The 18,680-nt window shown below is 42.6% G+C and overlaps 1 protein-coding gene across 1 annotated transcript in view; it reads right to left on the bottom strand.

Annotated features, from left to right (window-relative positions):
• Positions 1-12,594, bottom strand: part of PRKCH (protein kinase C eta) — a 232,723-nt gene extending 220,129 nt beyond the window's left edge. Inside the window, exon 1 of the mRNA XM_027554264.1 lies at positions 11,850-12,594. Within this exon, the coding sequence (XP_027410065.1) occupies positions 11,850-12,212 (363 nt within the window). The 5' untranslated portion in view covers positions 12,213-12,594. The remainder of the gene's footprint in view (positions 1-11,849) is intronic.
• Positions 12,595-18,680: the final 6,086 nt, after the last annotated feature.

Here is an 18,680-nt window from a genome sequence, read left to right as displayed (position 1 = left end):
CAGACTTCTGAAAATACCTAAATAACACAACCAAATAGGTCCTAAAATGGGTCATCATCTAGTATATTTCACTGGGAGCCAGAAGTGAGAACATATTTTAAGTACATACCCTAGGAATTAGAAATTAATAACAACCTCATTTTTGATACCTTTTAACACCTGAAGCCGGGTATCCGCAGTCAGGCTTCTGGGGACCGCGAAACTGATGACACTGTTCCCAGCATGTTGTCAATATGCACATATGTGCATTTTTCTAGAAACAGGGTCCATAGCTTTTATCATCACTAAAACGGTCCAGGGTTCAAACACGGTTTCAGAAGCACTGCATCTACTAGAAACCCATTCTGAACTCTTCTGTACTATGATAAATCAAGAGTAATATATAATAAAGCACTTAAGAGATGCACAGCTCACAAATTAATAAATGCATTTTGTTTAGGAAATGCTGCTAATACAGCTTTTGTGCGCTCTTCCAAAAATAATTTCAGAGCCTAAAACAAATCAGTATCAGCAGAACAATCTCCAGAAGACATTTCAGAAGGGAGCAGAAATTGCATTGCCTAATGGAACAACGATCAGAGCCACATAACTCTGATACTTGAAGGAGCCACATAGCACAGGTTGCCCAGCCCCTACCATCACAGACAAGAACATTAAAGCCCAGGGTGAGGACAGAGGCACATCAAATGTAAGTGTACATCAAATGTAAGATGCAGAAATAGCGCCAAGTAAATGCAAGAGATATATATGACTTGCAAATAAAAATTCAGCTTTGCGGTTCTGGTTTAAGCACTTGGAGAAAAAGCACTACCTTGAGAACATGTTCACACTGGCCCCATATGACTTATTTCATTAAGGTAATTATGAGGGGCTCGTGTTGGCCCTGGTCCTACCCTCTGGCAAATTTCTTAATTTTTTTTTTAACCATAGAGCAAACTAAACACTTTTGGTTACCTTTTAAGTATTTCTCCCCCTGTAAGGTCAAAGTTGTGTCAGGGTGAAACTTATGTAAAAATCAAAGGAACTTTCCAGAAGACAGCACATAATTAAAGCATTGTTGGTATAGTCATTCTATTAAAATATCCTAGATGCTTTGACAATCACTGCTACAGAAATACACTAACATAATAATCTTGATAAATCTCTCTATATAGGGCCATGATTCGCAACAAAAATTTCCCATCTCATAAAATTCTCCAGTATAGCACTTAAACACTACAATAGCCAATACCCTTGGGCCCATTCTGCCATCTAATTAAACTGTCTATCGTACAAGTGATTTATAGCACTTGTCATCACGTAGGGTGGATATATAGACTGGTGGCTACAGACACCTCAGGACAACAAAGCATTAATTACCATGCTAGTGAGAATGGCTTCTAGCAAAAGCTCAAAGGGTGGGATTCCCAGTCTCTCTCTGATGCAAGAAAACAGGGACATAATTTACCAGTCCCATAGAATGAGGAGCCCATTAGTGTAAATCAAAAGATACAATTGCACGGTTTAAAATGAGAACCCACTGTAATTCCTTAAGGTTGATTCTAAGCCAAGGAAATAAGACCAACATCACTATCAATGCTAAAAGTCATTTAGACATGAGCTAAATCCTCTCCAAGCCTGAGCAATTTAGATTTGGACCAATTTAATTCTTAGGAGTTACTAACTTTGATAAGACATAAGTCATTTTGACTGCTTAAAACCAAACCAATTACTCCAAAAGCAAAGAAATGATGTAATTGCCTAACATACGGAGGCAGCAGCTTTAGAGATGGAAGGGTCCCTAGAGAGACTCTAGTGCAATCCCCTCCTGCTAGAAACCAGGGAGCTGAGAGCCTATTACACAGAGGCTTGCCTGAGGTCACAGCTGACAGATGGCAAAGCCAAACGTTGACCCCAGCTCTCCTGACTCTCATAGCACAGTACTTAGATATTGCTGTAAGTTGTACAATGAAATACAAAGAGTTTCTTTTTTAACTGGGTAGTTAATACCAAACTAATTTGCAGTTAAAGTTAACTTCCCATATATTTACTAATAAGCCACCTTCCACTAAAATTTTAGGAAACATATTAATAGGTAAATAAATATCTAAATAATCAAATATCTAATTTAATATATTTAATAAATGACTACATATCTAAATAGATTTGAATAAGTATATCTTCATATCTATGTAAATGTTAGTGTATAAGTGTGTGTGTGATGTTAGTATATAAGTGTGTGTCTGTTACATATCACATGAGCTAAGGAAACAGTAATGCTTTAGCTAGAGCTTCGGTTCCCACATTCTGAAAACAAATACTTGAGCTATTATAGATTCAAAAACTCAAAAACCTCCCAGGATCAAGCAGCTAATAGGGGACTGAGTCTTAGGGAGTGGTGAGGTCTGCAGCAAACCCCCCAGAATGAAATGTCTTCAGTGAAGTGAAGTGAAGTCACTCAGTCATGTCCGACTCTTTGCGACCCCATGGACTGTAGCCTACCAGGCTCCTCTGTCCATGGAATTTTCCAGGCAAGACTACCAGAGTGGGTTGCCATTTCTTCAGAGTCAATGTTAAAAACATCTCTGCCAAATGAATACATCTGCAGGGCATCCATGGGCCTAAGAGCTGTCAGGCTTTTTGTTACTGTTCCGAACAAGATGACCTTCCTGCTTCAACATCTATGATTCTTTTCTGATCTGCACAAAACTTGGGATGTTTGATGGTTCAAAAAAAGGTGTTACTGTTTTCTTTCTTGGGGAGTTAAATGTTCTTTCAGGTCATCTGTTCACAGATATTGAAATTTAGTTCCTTCCAAACTTTCAGAAGATGGAAAGCTTTCTAGGGATCAGGAGCATTTACCTTTGAAAGAGATCTGTGATGTCTCTCTGGGAAAACATTATCAAGTCAGAAGTTCCTTTTCTTCTTTTGAGGAATGGTTTTTCCAAACCCTTTAACTGAAGTAGACCTGTGGCCATGCTATCTATGCTGAAGCCTTAAAAATTAGCTGTTTTTCCTCCAGGAAAATGTTTCTGGTCTCCCCAAAGTAGCCACTCACCAGCATCATAGTCCTCACTTCTGTCCTGTCATTTCCTAGTTGTTTTCCCCAGTCACCGCTTCCCCAATCTCTCTCCCCCATGGAATTATGAGGTCTATGAAGAAAAGGGCCATGTCTGTCTTGCCCACTGGCCTCTCCAGGGCAGAGCACCATGCTGGGTACATAGGACATGCTCAGTGGTGGAGGAAGGCTCATTCAGGGCTTGGCATTTCATAGAGAAACATGTAATAGTCTGTGAGTAGCTACCCCAGGGGCAGAGGGGATGAACCTCAGTCAACAGCCCACACTTTTAAACCCTGAACTCCTCTGATCAATACCATACCCTTCCACAAGAGCCCAATCAATTCACACATCTGTCTTTTCGGGAGAGAGGGGAAGGGGACAGTAGAGATCTTAGGATGCTGAGGAGAACACTGAGGAGGAGGAGAGCCAACCTTAGACCTGGCACATCAGGGAAAGTTTCCTGGGTCAAGTGACATTTACAGTGAGACATGAAGCACAAGCAGGAATCAGCATGATGGCTCTTGAGGAACTGAAAGCTGATCATTGTGGCTGGAGCATGAAAGTGTGGGTTGGGGAGAGGTGAGCCATAAGGCTGAAGAGGAAATCAGAGCCCAGCTCACGGAGAATATTCTATACCATTTTAAAGAGTTGTGCTTTATCTAAGGGCAGTGGGGAACCACCAAAAGGTTTTAAGTAAAGGACTAATTATCAGCTTGGCAATTGAGAAAGATAATTTTGAATACAGCAGTGATGAAAGTGGAAAGAAAGTGATCAGGCACTGAGTTTCAGGCCTCATTTTCATCATATTCTAACAAAATGGGGCCAGCAGCCAACATAAATGGAGTACCAGACCTAGCCAACTGTTTTGCAAAATAGAAGACTACAAAGAATCCAAGCCATCTCTGATTCTACGTAAATGCTACCTACCTCGTAAACAAATTATTGCACTTCTACTATCACAATCATCATTCTAAACTCTTGCTAGATACCAAAACTGTACTAAGAATTACATAAGATACAATGATTCACTCTGCCCACCAACCTCATTAGCTCTCCACTGTTGAAGTACAACCAAATTTAACATGTCGGGCTCACAAACTACCAGTTAACAGGCTTGGTAACCAGTCTTTTAAAATGAACAAAAGCCAGTAATTTTACAAATGCAATTTTCAATTTATTACCATATACAAAGGACAAAAATCTGATCCAGTCTTTAAAGCACAAGTTGATGTGCAATTAATTTTTTAAATGGAACACTGATCATTGGAATAACTGGTCACTCCTCAGTTACTTCTATTTCTTTCCTTTTTAAAAGATGAATGTTTAAGTAAAAATCTTTCCAAAGTGCTTACATTCTACTTGCTCCAAAAACACATTCTGACAAATATTTAGTATCTACTATACACCGGGAGTTGGTGATGGACAGGGAGGCCTGGCGTGCTGTGATTCATGGGGTTGCAAAGAGTCAGACATGACTGAGCGACTGATCTGATCTGATCTGATCCACCTGACACTGCCCAAGATGCTGGACTTAGAACAGTGAATGAGAGAGGCGGGGGTCCCTGATCTCAAGGTGCTTATAGCCCCAAAGAGAAGGGTATAATGAAACAGATTAACAATGATCTGAGAGTTTCGGAGAAGGCAATGGCACCCCACTCCAGTACTCTTGCCTGGAAAATCCCATGGGCGGAGGAGCCTGGTAGGCTGCAGTCCATGGGGTTGCTAAGAGTAGGATACGACTGAGCGACTTCACTTTCACTTTTCACTTTCATGCATTGGAGAAGGAAATGGCAACCCACTCCAGTGTTCTTGCCTGGAGAATCCCAGGGACGGGAGAGCCTGGTGGGCTGCCGTCCATGGGGTTGCACAGAGTCAGACACAACTGAAGTGACTTAGCTTAGCAGAGTGTTGAGTGCATTGAAGAGTAATAGATAATGTGCTCTGGAAAATGCCTGAAACATTTGAACCACAACTTAACCAAGATGAGAAACAGACAGCCCCACTGCAGCAAAATTCTTATCATGAAACTGAAGACACAATATAAATAATACAATTCACATATACTGGGATAAACCTCCCGATACACACTAAAATGTTTTCCTCCTAAACACTCCACCCCAATCGACACCAAAGAAAAACAACCGTGAGAATGAAAAACTACAAAATACAAAAGAGAATGAACAAACAGATAATGAATCTAGAAGATTCAATCTGACGCTCTAAATCCATGTACCTGGATCCACGAATAAAGGGCAAAGATAATCACTGATTGCCCAGTGGTAACCTGGCTGCTTCCTCTGACAAGACTACCAGACAGGTACCCTGAGTGAGAAGTTGAGAGAACGCAGCCCTCCCAGTGCTGGAGGGAACAGAATGTCTTCAGGAGCGCTGAACCAGGAAAACAGCTTGGGATCCTGCCAAGCAGGTCCTTCCTTCCTGAGGGGATGCCAAGGTCTTTCCATGACGCAGCCTCCAGCTCCTCTTGCCTCCTCCCATGTCCCCATGTTCTGCAATAAGTATATTAGGTGCTGGTCTCCATGTGGAAAGTTAGCGAATAACGAGCAAACAAGTGAAAGAAGGAAATAAGGTTTTAATTTGGACAAATTTTCGGATATCACAAGTCCAAGAAATTATACAAAATAAACCAGTTCAAGAAGGAACAGAAAAAAAGCTGACAGTGATAATTTAGAAAATGAGACTGTCCTAAGTCAGAAACTATATTGAATGACTTTTTTTTTTTTAATGCTCCTATTCTGATTTTTTTTTTTTTTTGCACTAAAGAGACAATGTAGTTTTCAAGAGTCAGCCTTGGCTCAAATCTAATTCAGGCATTTTACTTACTTAACATCTTCTTTGGAAAAATAAGGATAATAAATCCTCGTTGTTTTTTCCCTACAGCTTTATTGGGTATACTTGTCCACATGCACATACTTAACAGCGAACTATCTGAAGCACTTAGACATAAGTATATAACTGGGAAACCATCACCACAATCAAAATAATGAATATGTTCTTTTCCCTCAAAAGTTTCCTTATGCCTTCTTTGTAATCCATCCCTCCATCACTTTCATTCCCCTGGTCCCAGGCAACCACTGCTCTGCTTCCTATCACTGCAAATTACACTTTTCTATAATTTTACATAAATGAAAACATCCACTATATATTCTCTTTGTCTGGCTTCTTTCAGTACATAAAGTACATATTTTGAGATTCATTCATTTTGTTGCATGTATCAATAGTTCATTACTTTTTATTATTGGGTAGTATTCCATTGTATAGATACATAATTTGCTTAAATATTCACCTGTTGACTGACATTTTCCAGTTTGGGGGCTATATAACAAATTAAGCAGCTAAAAATATTTATGTATAAATGGTTTCATTTAAGAGTAGGTACGATGCACGATACTGGATGCTTGGGGCTAGTGCACAGGGATGACCCAGAGGGATGGTATGGGGAGGGAGGAGGGGGGAGGGTTCAGGATGGGGAACACATGTATACCTGTGGCGGATTCATTTTGATATTTGGCAAAACTAATACAATTATCTAAAGTTTAAAAATAAAATAAAATTTAAAAAAAAAAGAGTAGGTAGGTCCCATAGTAAGTACATTTCTAACACTAAGAAAGTATCAAAAGTGTTTTCCAACATGATTATCATTTTATATCCCTCACAGTAGTATATGACAGTTCCAGTTACTCTACTTGCTCACTCACAAGGTATGATCAGTCTCTTTAATTTTAGACTTTCCCATGGGTTTTGGTTTTAATTTACTTTTCCTTAACTAATCTTTTACTGTGCTATTTTCCATGAAGGGTGCCTATTCAAATCTTTGTCCCATTTTTAATTTGAATACATTTCTCATTGCATCCCATTTTTAAACAGAGTATTTTTCTCATTGTCATTTTATATATTCCTGTTAAAAGTCCCCTGTCTGATGTACATGTTACAAATACTTTCTCCCAGGGGATTGTGTCATCTTCTTCTTAAGAATCTTCTGAAAAGCAACAGTTAATTTAAATAGTCTGATTTGATTTCTTTATAGTACTTGCTTCTGTGGTCCTATCTGAAAAATACGTGTGGTGTCCAAGGTCACTAAGATTTTCGTCTATGTTTTCTTATAAAAATTTTACAGCTAAAATCCTACTTTTAGGTCTATGATCCATTTTCAGTTAATTTTTGTGTATAATGTAAGATTAAAGTCAATGCACAAGTTTATGCATATAGCTATTCAGTTGTTCAAGTAGCACTTGTTGAGAAAATTATCATTTCCACAATGGAACTGCCTTGACATCTTTGTCAAAAGAAAGTCAGCTGATCATATATGTATGAATCTATTTCTAGACTCTCTTCTATTCCACTGATCTCTCTGACTCTCTTTAATACCACATTACCTTGATTACAGTAGTGCTGTAGTAAGTCTTGAAATCAGATACTTTAAGTTCTCCAACTCATCCTTTTTCAAAATTATTCTTAGATAAGTCTGGGTCTTTCACATGTTCATATACATTTTAGAATCAGTTTGTTAATTTTTACAACAAAGCCTGATGATATTTTGACTAGAAATACATTAAATCTATTGAACAATTTGGGAAAATTTGAGGTCTTAAGAATACTGAATCTTCCCATTTATGAACACAGTATTTCTCTCCATTTATTTAGATCTTTAACTTATTTCAGCAATGGTTTCTCATTTTCAGTGACCAAGTCTTGCATGTTTTATTAGATTTATCCAATTTCACATTTTTGTGCTCTTTTAAATGGTATTTTTCTATTTCAGCTTTCAGTTGTCCACTAAGAGTTTGAAGAAACAAGTAACTTGTAGATTGGTTTGGATCCTGCAACCTAGTTAAACATAGCCTGTTGGTTCTAGTAACCCTTTTGTAGGTGTCTTAGATTTTTCTATACACACTTTAACTTCTTCCTTTGCATGTACTTTATTAATTGCTTGTTGCACTGACTGCGACCTCCACTACACAGTTGAACAGAAGTGGTAAGGGTAGCTATCCTTGCCACTCTTGATCTTAGGGGAATATCATTCAGTTTTTCACCATCAACATGTTACTTGTAGGTTTTTCACAGCTGTCCTTCATCTGGTTGAAAAGTACCCTTCTATTACTAGTTTGTTGAGAGTTTTTATCATGAATGGATATTGAATTTTGTCAAATTCTTTGTCTACTGACCTGATCATATGAATCTTTTTTTCTGTTATTAAACTATTCTGTTAATTTGAAGAGTTGCACTGATTGATTTTAAATGCTTAGTCAACCATGAACCTTGAAGTCCTGATTATAACCCCATTTGATCATTTGCTATATAGCTGGGTGTGATTTCCTAAAATTTAAGATTTTTTAATATCTACACTCAGAAGGGACATTGGTCTTTAGTTCTATTTATTTGCAAAGCATCCATCAAGTTTTGGTATAAAGGTAATGTTGGCCTCATGAAATGTGCCAGGATGTGTTTCCTTTTCTTCTGTTTTCTGGAACAGTCTGTGTAATTGCCAATGTTTCTTCCTTAAATATATGATAGAACTCACCAGTTAAGCCACCTGGGAAGTTTGTACCGTGGAAGTTTTTTTAACTACAAATTCAATTGCCTTAATGCACATAAGGCTAGTTGTTTGAATGAGTTTTGGTCATGTGTATCTTTCAAGGAATTTATTCATCTCATCTAAATTGCAGAATTTACTGGCATAAAGTTATTCATAATATTCTCTTATTTTTTTTTAACGTCCATAGGATCTATAGTGATGTTTTCTCATTTTCTAACATTGGTAATTTGTGTCATCTTTTTTCTTGATCATTCTGTCTTGAGATTTATCAATTTTATTGTGTGTGTGTGTTTCCAGAGAACCAATGTTTTTGTTTCACTGATTTTTCTCTACTGTTTCTGCTTTCTACTTCACTGATTTCTGCTATCTTTACATTTCCTTCTTTCTGCTTACCTAGGATTTGACTGGTTCGTTTTTTCCTAGTTTCAGGCAGAAACTCAGGTCTTTGAAATCTTTTCTAATTGAAGAGTTTAACACTGAATTTCCATTTAAGAACTTCTTTAGCTGTCATATTATATCTCACTACCTCCTTGGATATAATGCAAATTAAATGAAACAAAAGTAGTTAGGAAAGAAATGGTTGATTGCCTAATCCACGGCAGGCACTGTGCCTGGTACTAGGAATGTGTGCATGTGTGCTAAGTCACTTCAGTGTGCGACCCTAGGGACTGTAGCCCATGAGGCTCCCCTGTCCAGTGGGATTCTCCAGGTAAGAATACTGGAATGGGTTGCCTCCTCGGTACTAGGAATATAACTGCATAAAATAGATCTCTTTCTCTCATCAAGCTTAGAAGGTAATATCAGTGAAACTGGTACAAAATCAATGTCAAAGACTATCTTCTTAATACTTAGAAACTATGTTAAGCAAGAAAGCGTAACAACTTTGTTTTATTCTAATAACAAAGGTATCTTCTGTTTTTGTCTCTTCTCCTGATCTAGGAAGAATTAAACTGCTAGTTTATTTTCATTGTTTAGCAACCTGTAATTTCAGTTGCAAAAAATAAATTTATCGTGGAGTAAATTCTTCCATTTATAGCTTTCTGAATAAACTATGCATTTCAATTTAATATGCTAAGGACAAATAAATAATTCTGTAGTTCTAAACTTCAAAACCACTTTAGACCTATAGAGGATCATTTAAAAAACAAGCATTCCATATATCTCCAAGTATTTTAACAAAAATTATTTTAACAAAAAATTTTTTAAAAAGGAAACTCACTGCCTATTTTATCTACCCTATCGTCACAGTTTCAAAATACCAAGAATTTAAAAAACTCTGCCTCCTCACTGAATGAGTGTCTGACAAATCACCAATGTCAAGGTCATTTAAATGCTGATATATCCTACCAAACACTCGTATTTTTCAGACCACCGCTACCGGGTTACATTAAACACCTAAATATAGTTAATTCAGACAATTAAGATATGTAAATTTAATTTACATTTAAATCTACAGCCAGTGGGAAAATAGGCAGATCTAAATAGGCACCCCACTTTTTCAAGTAACCTGAATCTTCCTATACTTATGCTTCTTCCAGCCCTTACCTTGTGATCTTCATTTAGGCTACAGGTTCTCAAACTTGACTGCACATTGGGATCACCTGGAGAGCTGAAAAATACTGATGCTGGTGTCCACAGCCAGTCTCATCTAGAGTCTTTAAAAGTAGGGATTTTTAAAAGTCCCTCAGGTGATTCAAATGTGCGGATTATGGGTAAAGAAAACCAGTCTAGGATCTCTCTTGGAAAACATGCTTCTAATGGCCATCGGTCAGTCTGCACCATTATATTTCAGAACCCTGTTCTTTAGAGCTTTGCCCAATCTAACTCCTAACCGGGTACTAATTTAATAATTCCATTCAGATTCCTAGACTTATCTCTAATTCCTATTCAGAAATTCACAAAATAAAATGTCAATCTCTATTTTGGCCCTTCCTCTCCAGTCCACTTCTAAATTTCACAAAGTACATTTAGTTGAAGGGAAATTAACTCAATATAATTTGATGTTACAGTTAAACAGTCGTTATGGTTTTTTCTCCTATTTAAGAGACTACTCCACAAGCTAGCTGTAATTTTACAAAATATATGATAAAAGTATCAATTCCTCAAAGTGTAAAATAAATATCTAAATGAGTCTTTCTTATTATCCATCTGATTCCCCCACTTGTTAATTTCAAACAGGGTTTTCAAAACTGATTCACATTCTGGCCTCACAACTGACATCCTCCAGAATTTAAATCATTAAACTCCTGAGAGTCTTCAAAGGACTTATTTGGCCAAACCAGACCACTTCATTCTAGTTATCATTTCATCACATACATGTGGGAAGGATAACACCGGCATCACAAAGGCAGTATGAAGATTAGGAAGTAGAAGCATTTTTGCACTGTGTAGAGTGCTCTAGACATTTTAATTTATTTGCAGCAGACATTTTGCCTCATGGGAACTATGTGAAAAGCACAGGCAAGTAGGACGTTGCGGGCAACTACTTGTCAATACACAGAAATACAAGCAGGTGAGGTGAGAAACCAGGGGTGGTTCACAAACTGCTGAGGAGCCCTGGAAACTCTCAAGACCAGTAACAGCAGAAACACTAACTGTAGGAATCAGACCTCTTGGGCTGAAAGTGAACCGAAGTTGCCTGCAAACACATGTAAATCTCATCTCCTTGAAAAACTGCTTAACAAAACTTTGCCAACTGCAGACCCAGGCACTCCGATCCCTGCCAGTGTGGGTTATTTACCTCTGGGATGTAATGGATGTGCATGCTGAAACACGTGTGCACGTCTGAGCGGCTGAACCAACACGTATCCATAAACATTATGAATAATACCTGCGAGAATGCATGCCTTTCGCTTAAGAAACGCTTAAAGAGCTTTATCCAAAGCAAGTCACTTTCCTAACACACCTTCCTTGCCTTTCCTATATTACCCGCGTGCAGAGAGTTGGGGCGCCTTACTCAAAGTCTGGGAGGAGGGGGTGATCGCCCCTTCCCCCGACTTCCCGTTAGCCCAAGCTGCCATCCCCAAGAGGAACCATATCCAGGATGGCTTCTTAGAGGAACAGCTATGCCCTCGCACACCCACCGCGGTCGCATCACCAGTGCCAAGGGCCACCTGGACGTGGACCAAAAGTGGAGGGAATTCCCTGAGCCGCGGAGCCTGGGAAGATGGGAAAGCGGGTCCCAGGCAAGTTCTGTAAAATGAAGGAAGAGAAAGGTGCGGAGTGGACACCAAGGGGAGGGCTCCAGGTACTCACCCAGCCCTCGAAGGTGTCCGAGGCGCCGGCCGTGCGCAGTAGCTCCTGGAATTGCAGGGTGCAGTTGGCCACAAAGTGGTCGTAGCCCAGGGGCGTCTCGTGGAAGACGGCCAGCTCCAGGTGGCCACCGTCGGTGACGTTGGCGCAGAACTCCTCATTGTACGTGGGCTTGTTGGTCTTCTGTTTGGTGCTAGTCTGGCCCACGCGGACCTGGTCCACGCTCACCGTCAGGTAGGGGTCCAGTAGCTGATAGCCCTTCTTGAAGAGCGAGTGGCGCAGGGACCAGCGGGTGGGCTGCAGCCCCACGGCCTCGCCAATGCGGACCCTCAAGTAGCCATTGAACTTCATGGTGCCGGACGACATGCCGACGCCGCTGTCCCGCCCCGGGGACCGCGCGGTCTCGCAGCCGGAGAGCGGGGAGCCCTCGCTCAGGCCAGCTCTCGCGGCGGCCGCAGGAGTGGAGGCAGCTCCCGGGAAAAGCAGCACCCAAGCTCCCCTCGACCGGCCATTCTGCCTCCTCCGCCGGACCTTTCCTCCCCTCCTTCCCTCCCTCCCTCCCTCGCGAGGTGGAAAGGAGGGGAGCCGGGCGCCGAGCCCTCAGCGGGCCGGGGTCGCCCGACCGTCCCTCTGGAGCGCGCGGCACCTCCCGGGGGCTCGCACGGTACTCGCCCCTTCTTCAGGGCCAGGAAGCTCCTCTCCCGGGAGAGCCGGAGCGACCCGTCCGGTTAGCTCGAGCCTCCAGCGTCTCCTGCCCCCGCCTCCGCCCGCTCCGGCTCCGGCTCCTGCCCCCGCCTCCGCGGGCTCACGCTCTCCCCCACTCGGCGAGCTTCAAACCAGGAAGCAGCTGCCGCCGCATCCCCGGCAGGAGCCTCGAGCCGCTCGGCTCCAAGTTCACAGACACCCTCCAAGGGGCTCGCGCGCCGTGCGAAGCCCGGGGGCGTGGCGCGCAGCCGGAGCCCGGCCCTGTGTTCGGGCAGTGGCGGGGCGCACGCAGCCCGGAGAGCCCCACGCGAGTCGACTCGCACCGCTCCGTGCGCACTCGCTGCAGCAGGGTCTGGCGGGGCGCTCGGGGCTGGAGGTTACCCCAGGTGCAGGCCAAAAAGGGAAGGGCTTGTGGCCCAGCCCCAGCAAACACCTGAGGCGTGGGAGACAGACCCAGCGAGAGCTGGAAGGCGGGTAGGAGAAGGAACAGGGAACCCGCGTGGCTGGGAGACGCCCGCGACCACCCTCTCACCCTAGGAGGTGGTCTGGCAACCCAGCCTGACCATCTGGGAGAGGCCCTGGCCGGAGGCGGGTGCATGGCGCGGAGGTTCCTTTTCCTAATCTTTACAGGGATGGCTCATCCCGAGTTCAGCTCGGGCCCATCCTGTTGTGCGCCTTTCCTGCGGAGAGTAATTACACGGTTGTTGTGTGTGTGAGTGTGTGTGTGTGTGTGTGTGTTTTTAATAGGGCAGTAGTAATGATGTCCGCCTCCTTCCTCGGAGAGGTGTGTCTTGTTGCACAAAGAGCAGGAAAGGTCGGTTCTGAAGACAAACGTGGCCGAGACTACTAAATCTCTTCCTCTGCGAGGCGCTTCCTGGTTCGCCCAGCCCTACAGGACGAGGGCAGAAGATGTTCACTCACACAAACACACACGCACACACAGACGTAGTCCCCAGTACACGTGCGCCGAAGAAATCGCCTCTTCTAGGAACACTCTAGGCTGTTGCTCTGTTTGTGAGTCAGAGGGGGCCGCCTCCAGTTGCTTCTCCACTCATGGCTCCTGCAGTTTTTGTCCCCTGGGAGCTCCTCACTCCCTGAGGGCCACCTCAACCAATTTGTCTCCCATAAAGCCTAGGCCACTGTTAAGATCCCTAATTACATTCTCTTTGGCGACTCTGAGTCTCCTGGGAGCAGGTCAGCCTTTCTATTCCCTTCTTCCCACTGCCCTATTTGGGGCTCTCAACCTAGGTTCTCAGCATTTCACTTAGGCACACTGTGGAATGAAAAGAGAAAAGAACAATGGTCGGTGGGGAAAGGCTGGTCTCAAAAACAGCATTTCCTTAAAAGAACGGGGCAGGGATGTAGCACATTGCCCAGATGACACCTTAGCTTTAGACAGAGCCATAAAGCAAGCTCTCCAACACCAGGGAGCTCCTGTATGGCCCCAGTGGAAAAGGTCAAGGGAATCATTTGGGTCAACTTTGTCAACCTCTCCTCCAAAGAGTAGGACTCTAGTTTTAAGAACCACTGAAGGATTTGCTGCTATTGGATCTCAGCACTAAGAGAAGACAGTCCCAAATGCTGGGCAGCTACACAGCTGCCCTGGGGTTAGGTGGTGAGGCCACCAAATACTCCATTTTTGCCCGATCAGTCAGTGCCAGGCATAGGTGGGCAGTGGTGGCAGAGCAGTGAGCAGGACAGCCATGTGCCTGCCCTCCTGGGGCTTAACAGTCCCACAAGAGAGGAAAAATAATAAATAGAGGGTGAGGTGGAGGAACAGACCAAGGTATCTTGGGATAATGTAACTGGAGTGGTGAGGGGAGGCTAATCAGAAAAGGGTTACCTAAAAAAATTCACAGCAGAAGGATCTAAGTTCCTGAGAAAACAGTTTGTCCTGTTTGGGGAACCAGGAGGATTCCATGTGGCTGGAGGGGCAAGTGGCTGAAAAGAGCCTGTAAAGGTGGGTCAGGGGCCAAGACTAACCAGATTGGTAGGTCTTTGGACCTTAACTATGAACAGCTGGAAGCCTCTGGAAGGCTGTTAAGCAGAGTCAGGGCAGGATGAGATTGAGGTTTTAAAATATCTCTCTGGAGTTGTGCAAAAAATGGACTGGAAGGAGCCAGCACGGGTGTGGGGACACCAGTGAGGATGCTGTGGCTGAAGTCTAGAAGGGAGAGGATGGTGACAGACTCGGGTGATGTGATGGTGATAAAGCTAAGGAGGTGGAACTGAGACAGAGACAGGTCTGGACAGGTCTCAGTGATGGATGGAAAGAAGAGAATGAAGAAGAGGAAAGTACTAAAAGAAGCATGTTGGAAATGGACTTGAGCAATTGTGTGGATAACAAAGCCATGAGTGATTAGGAAACCCCAGGGGAGGAGCAGCAGATTTGTGGAGGAGGGTGAAGAGTTCAGTTCGAAACAGGTCAGGTTTGATATCCCTTTGATACATTTAAGTGGAAATCCAAAGTGGGCAAGTGGCTATGTGGTTGGGAAGGTCAGAGGTAGAATCAGGAGTAAAGGAATAAGTGGAGAAGCCATTAGTATAGAGATCACAATCAAAGCTAAAATAGTGGATGAGAGCTCCATTACAGGAAAAGATAGGAAGAGAATGTAGTTTGAGAAAAAGAAGGTGCTTAGGCTGCAGACTTCCAGAAACCCCAACATCTACAGGAGAGGCAGACAATGGGGTTGAGAAGCAGCAGGCAGAAGAGAAAACCCAAGAGGATGTGTTTTCCAGTTATTGTGGAAACCAACTCAAAAGTTCTCAGGCAGGAAGGAAAGGTCAGCTAGGTCAGAGGATGCTAAGGGATTAAATAAACAAGACTAAAGAAAGCCTGTGGAGTTGGACAGTTCCTGAGTAATCTTTGAGCCGATTCAGTAGAAGGGTAAATGTGGAAGCCTATTTAGAGTAGGTTGAGGTGAAAAATAAGAGTGAAGAGAGTGAGTGTAGATATTCTTTCAAGACATTTGGCTGGAGTAGGGAGGAGAGAGAGAACTGAGGAGGAAGATGGACTCACCAGGTGGAAGGCTTTTTAGTAAGGAGAGCCATGCAGGAAAAGAGAGGGTTTGCGCAGTTCTGCGACCACAGGAGTGAATGCCATCCAAGGCATAGGTGAAAAAATGGACCTTAGTTTAAGAAGCACCTATGCCTGTGGCTCTTAGCCTGCTGTCTAAACTTGCCTGCCAACAGCCAGGGACGTGGTCTCCAGCAACCTTGACTTCCTGGTTTTCTAGTTTAACAGCCCCAGTAGAATGAGAATTTTCTCTACTAGCATCTTTAAATCAATCTTGAGGAAGACTCTGATTGTCTCCAGCCCATGTCATGTGTCATTGGCTGGCTCGTAGGGGACAGTAGACAGGCGAGAGCACCTAGTGCAGAGTCCCTGTAGGGAAGGACTAGATGCCAATACAAACCTTACCTACATGACAGCTGTTATGCAGAGCTGATCCTCCTGAGTTTTAATGAAGGCAGGGGAGAAAGAAGTTCACTCTTTATACACATCCCACCCTGATCAACAGTGGCTTGTACATAATACGGTGTAGAACTTGCATATCTGTATGGTAGTGGTTTAGTTGCTAAGTCGTTGTCCCACTCTTGCAAGCCCATGGACTGTAGCCCGCCAGGCTCCTCTGTCCATGGGAGTCTCCAGGCAAGAATATTGGAGTGGGTTGCCATTTCCTTCTCCAGGGGATCTTCCCGACCCATGAATCGAACCCAGGTCTCCTGCATGGCAGGCAGATTCTTTACCAACTGAGCTACAAGGGAAGCCACATATATCTGTATAGACTGCTTTAAAATATATATTATTTTTTTTTTAATAGACTAGAGGTTTGTTTTTGCTCCACTTATTACTACAGTAAAATGCACTACATCCAAATGAGTTCTATTCTGAGAGCATGTTCATTAAGTCCAACAAAATTATACTTCGGTACCCAACTAACACAATCAGCTATACAGTACTGCCCTGTAATAGGTCTATAATAATTTCATACAAATAATACATAAAAAACAAACACACAAAATAAAACATTTTAAATCTTACAGTACAGTACCTCAAAAAGTACAATAGTACAGTACAAAAGCTGGCATACAGGGGCTGGCATCAAGTGAAGAGGCAAGAAGAGTTACTGACTGGAGGCGGGAGAGGAGATGAGAGATGGTAGAGCTAAAGGAGCATCAGCAATAGGGGATGGAAGGCAAGCTGCAATTTCACTCATGTCTGACACGGATGGAATGGTTCAGTTGCATCTTTGACAGTTTGCAACTTGAGGTTCATATGTAGGGGAATTACTGTATTCTTTTTTCTTGTCTTAGTCACACTATAACTTTGGACTTCTCTATATACAATTCCTACTACATTAGTTCAGTTCAGTTCAGTCACTCAGTCGTGTCTGACTCTTTGAGACCCCATGGACTGCAGCACGCCAGGCCTCCCTGTCCATCACCAACTTCCGGAGTTTACCCAAACCCATGTCCATTGAGTCCGTGATGCCATCCAACCATCTCATCCTCTGTCGTCCCCTTCTCCTCCTGTCCTCCATCTTTCCCAGCATCAGGGTCTTTTCCAATGAGTCAGCTCTTTACATCAGGTGGCCAAAGTATTGGAGTTTCAGCTTCAGCATCAGTCCTTCCAATGAACACTCAGGACTGATCTCCTTTAGGATGGACTCGTTGGATCTCTTTGCAGTCCAAGGGACTCTTAAGAGTCTCCTCCAGCACCACAGTTCAAAAGCATCAATTCTTCTGTGCTCAGCCTTCTTCACAGTCCAACTCTCACATCCATACATGACCACTGGAAAAACCATAGCCTTGACTAGACGGACCTTTGTTGGCAAAGTAATGTCTCTGCTTTTTAATATGCTGTCTAGGTTGGTCATAACTTTCCTTCCAGCAATAGTGAAATGACTGAGTAAATTACAGAATAACAACTCAGTGGAATATCACATAGTCATTAGAATGACATTTGATAAACAACATAGGAAAAAATAGTGAATAACGTTTTAAAAATCTAAAGAAAGAAATATAAATATGTCATGAAATACATAAAATATGTATACCAAAGGATTAAGATTGGAATGCAACATGGATAAAAGAAAACAGTTCTTAGGATGTTGAATTTACAAATGAATAATGATGTACTCATCTGTGAGGGCTCTGAAGATAAAATATCTAATGATTTAATACAATGCATGTGATACATTGTCAAGCATATGGTACCTTTCAGCTGTTACTCTGACTGCCATAGTATCATTTATTAAGTATTCACCAGCACTGGAACAAAGCATTTGACACACATTTCATTTGAGTCTCATGACAACCATGGATGTAAGTATTATTGTCTCTATTTACACATAGGAAAAGTGAGAGCCAGAATGGTTACGTGAATTGTATCGCATACTTAATACATGAAAGAGCTAAGATGCGGCCCATTTTTCAAAAAATGCATGCCTTACCCCTATCCCAGGTGGTTTTATTGCACAATAGGAATGAAAACTATTAAATACACTGAGTACAGAAAGGAGGAAGTTGGAGATTCTCAGCAGGCAGAAGTGAGTGGTACACAGGGCAGGGGTTATAGCAGTGCTGCCTCTCATCCATTTTTAAATATGCAAAGGTAAGTATGTAAAAGGGTATATGCATAAAGGTACATATAGTGTGGCAAAGGTAGATCACGATGTCCTTATACATGTTCCAAAAAGAATAGAAAAAGGTAAGATACATCACAGAGATAGTAACATTTCTCAGAATGGAAGGAAGACATGAGTCTCATATCGAAAGGACACAGTGTACTAGGCAGAACGAATCAATAAAGACCCACACCTAAACACATCACTGTGAGGCTTCTTAAACCAGGATAAGAGGAAAGTCTTCAATGACATGGAAGAAGAAACAGAGGCCAAGTCAGAAGGGAAGGTGGGGTGGGAGGAGTCTGGGATGAAGTCAGAGTAGTGAGGTCCTCAGAGAGCCACAGGGTCCTGACGTCAAAAGTCTGTGTCTCAGTGCAAGAACGGCTCGTGCTGAGTGAGGGAATGAGGGAAAGGAAGAGGCTGAGGGGCAAAGTCCTAAAGAGCGGATGGGGTAGACTGGCTCAGCTTTCACGCTTCCTCAGCCTTCCTCAAAAGACGG

Source organism: Bos indicus x Bos taurus, chromosome 10, assembly GCF_003369695.1.
Source record: "Bos indicus x Bos taurus breed Angus x Brahman F1 hybrid chromosome 10, Bos_hybrid_MaternalHap_v2.0, whole genome shotgun sequence".
In the NCBI taxonomy this organism is placed as follows: domain Eukaryota; kingdom Metazoa; phylum Chordata; class Mammalia; order Artiodactyla; family Bovidae; genus Bos; species Bos indicus x Bos taurus.
The sequence above is the reverse complement of the archived record's forward strand: the minus strand, read 5'-3'. Positions and strand labels throughout refer to the sequence as shown.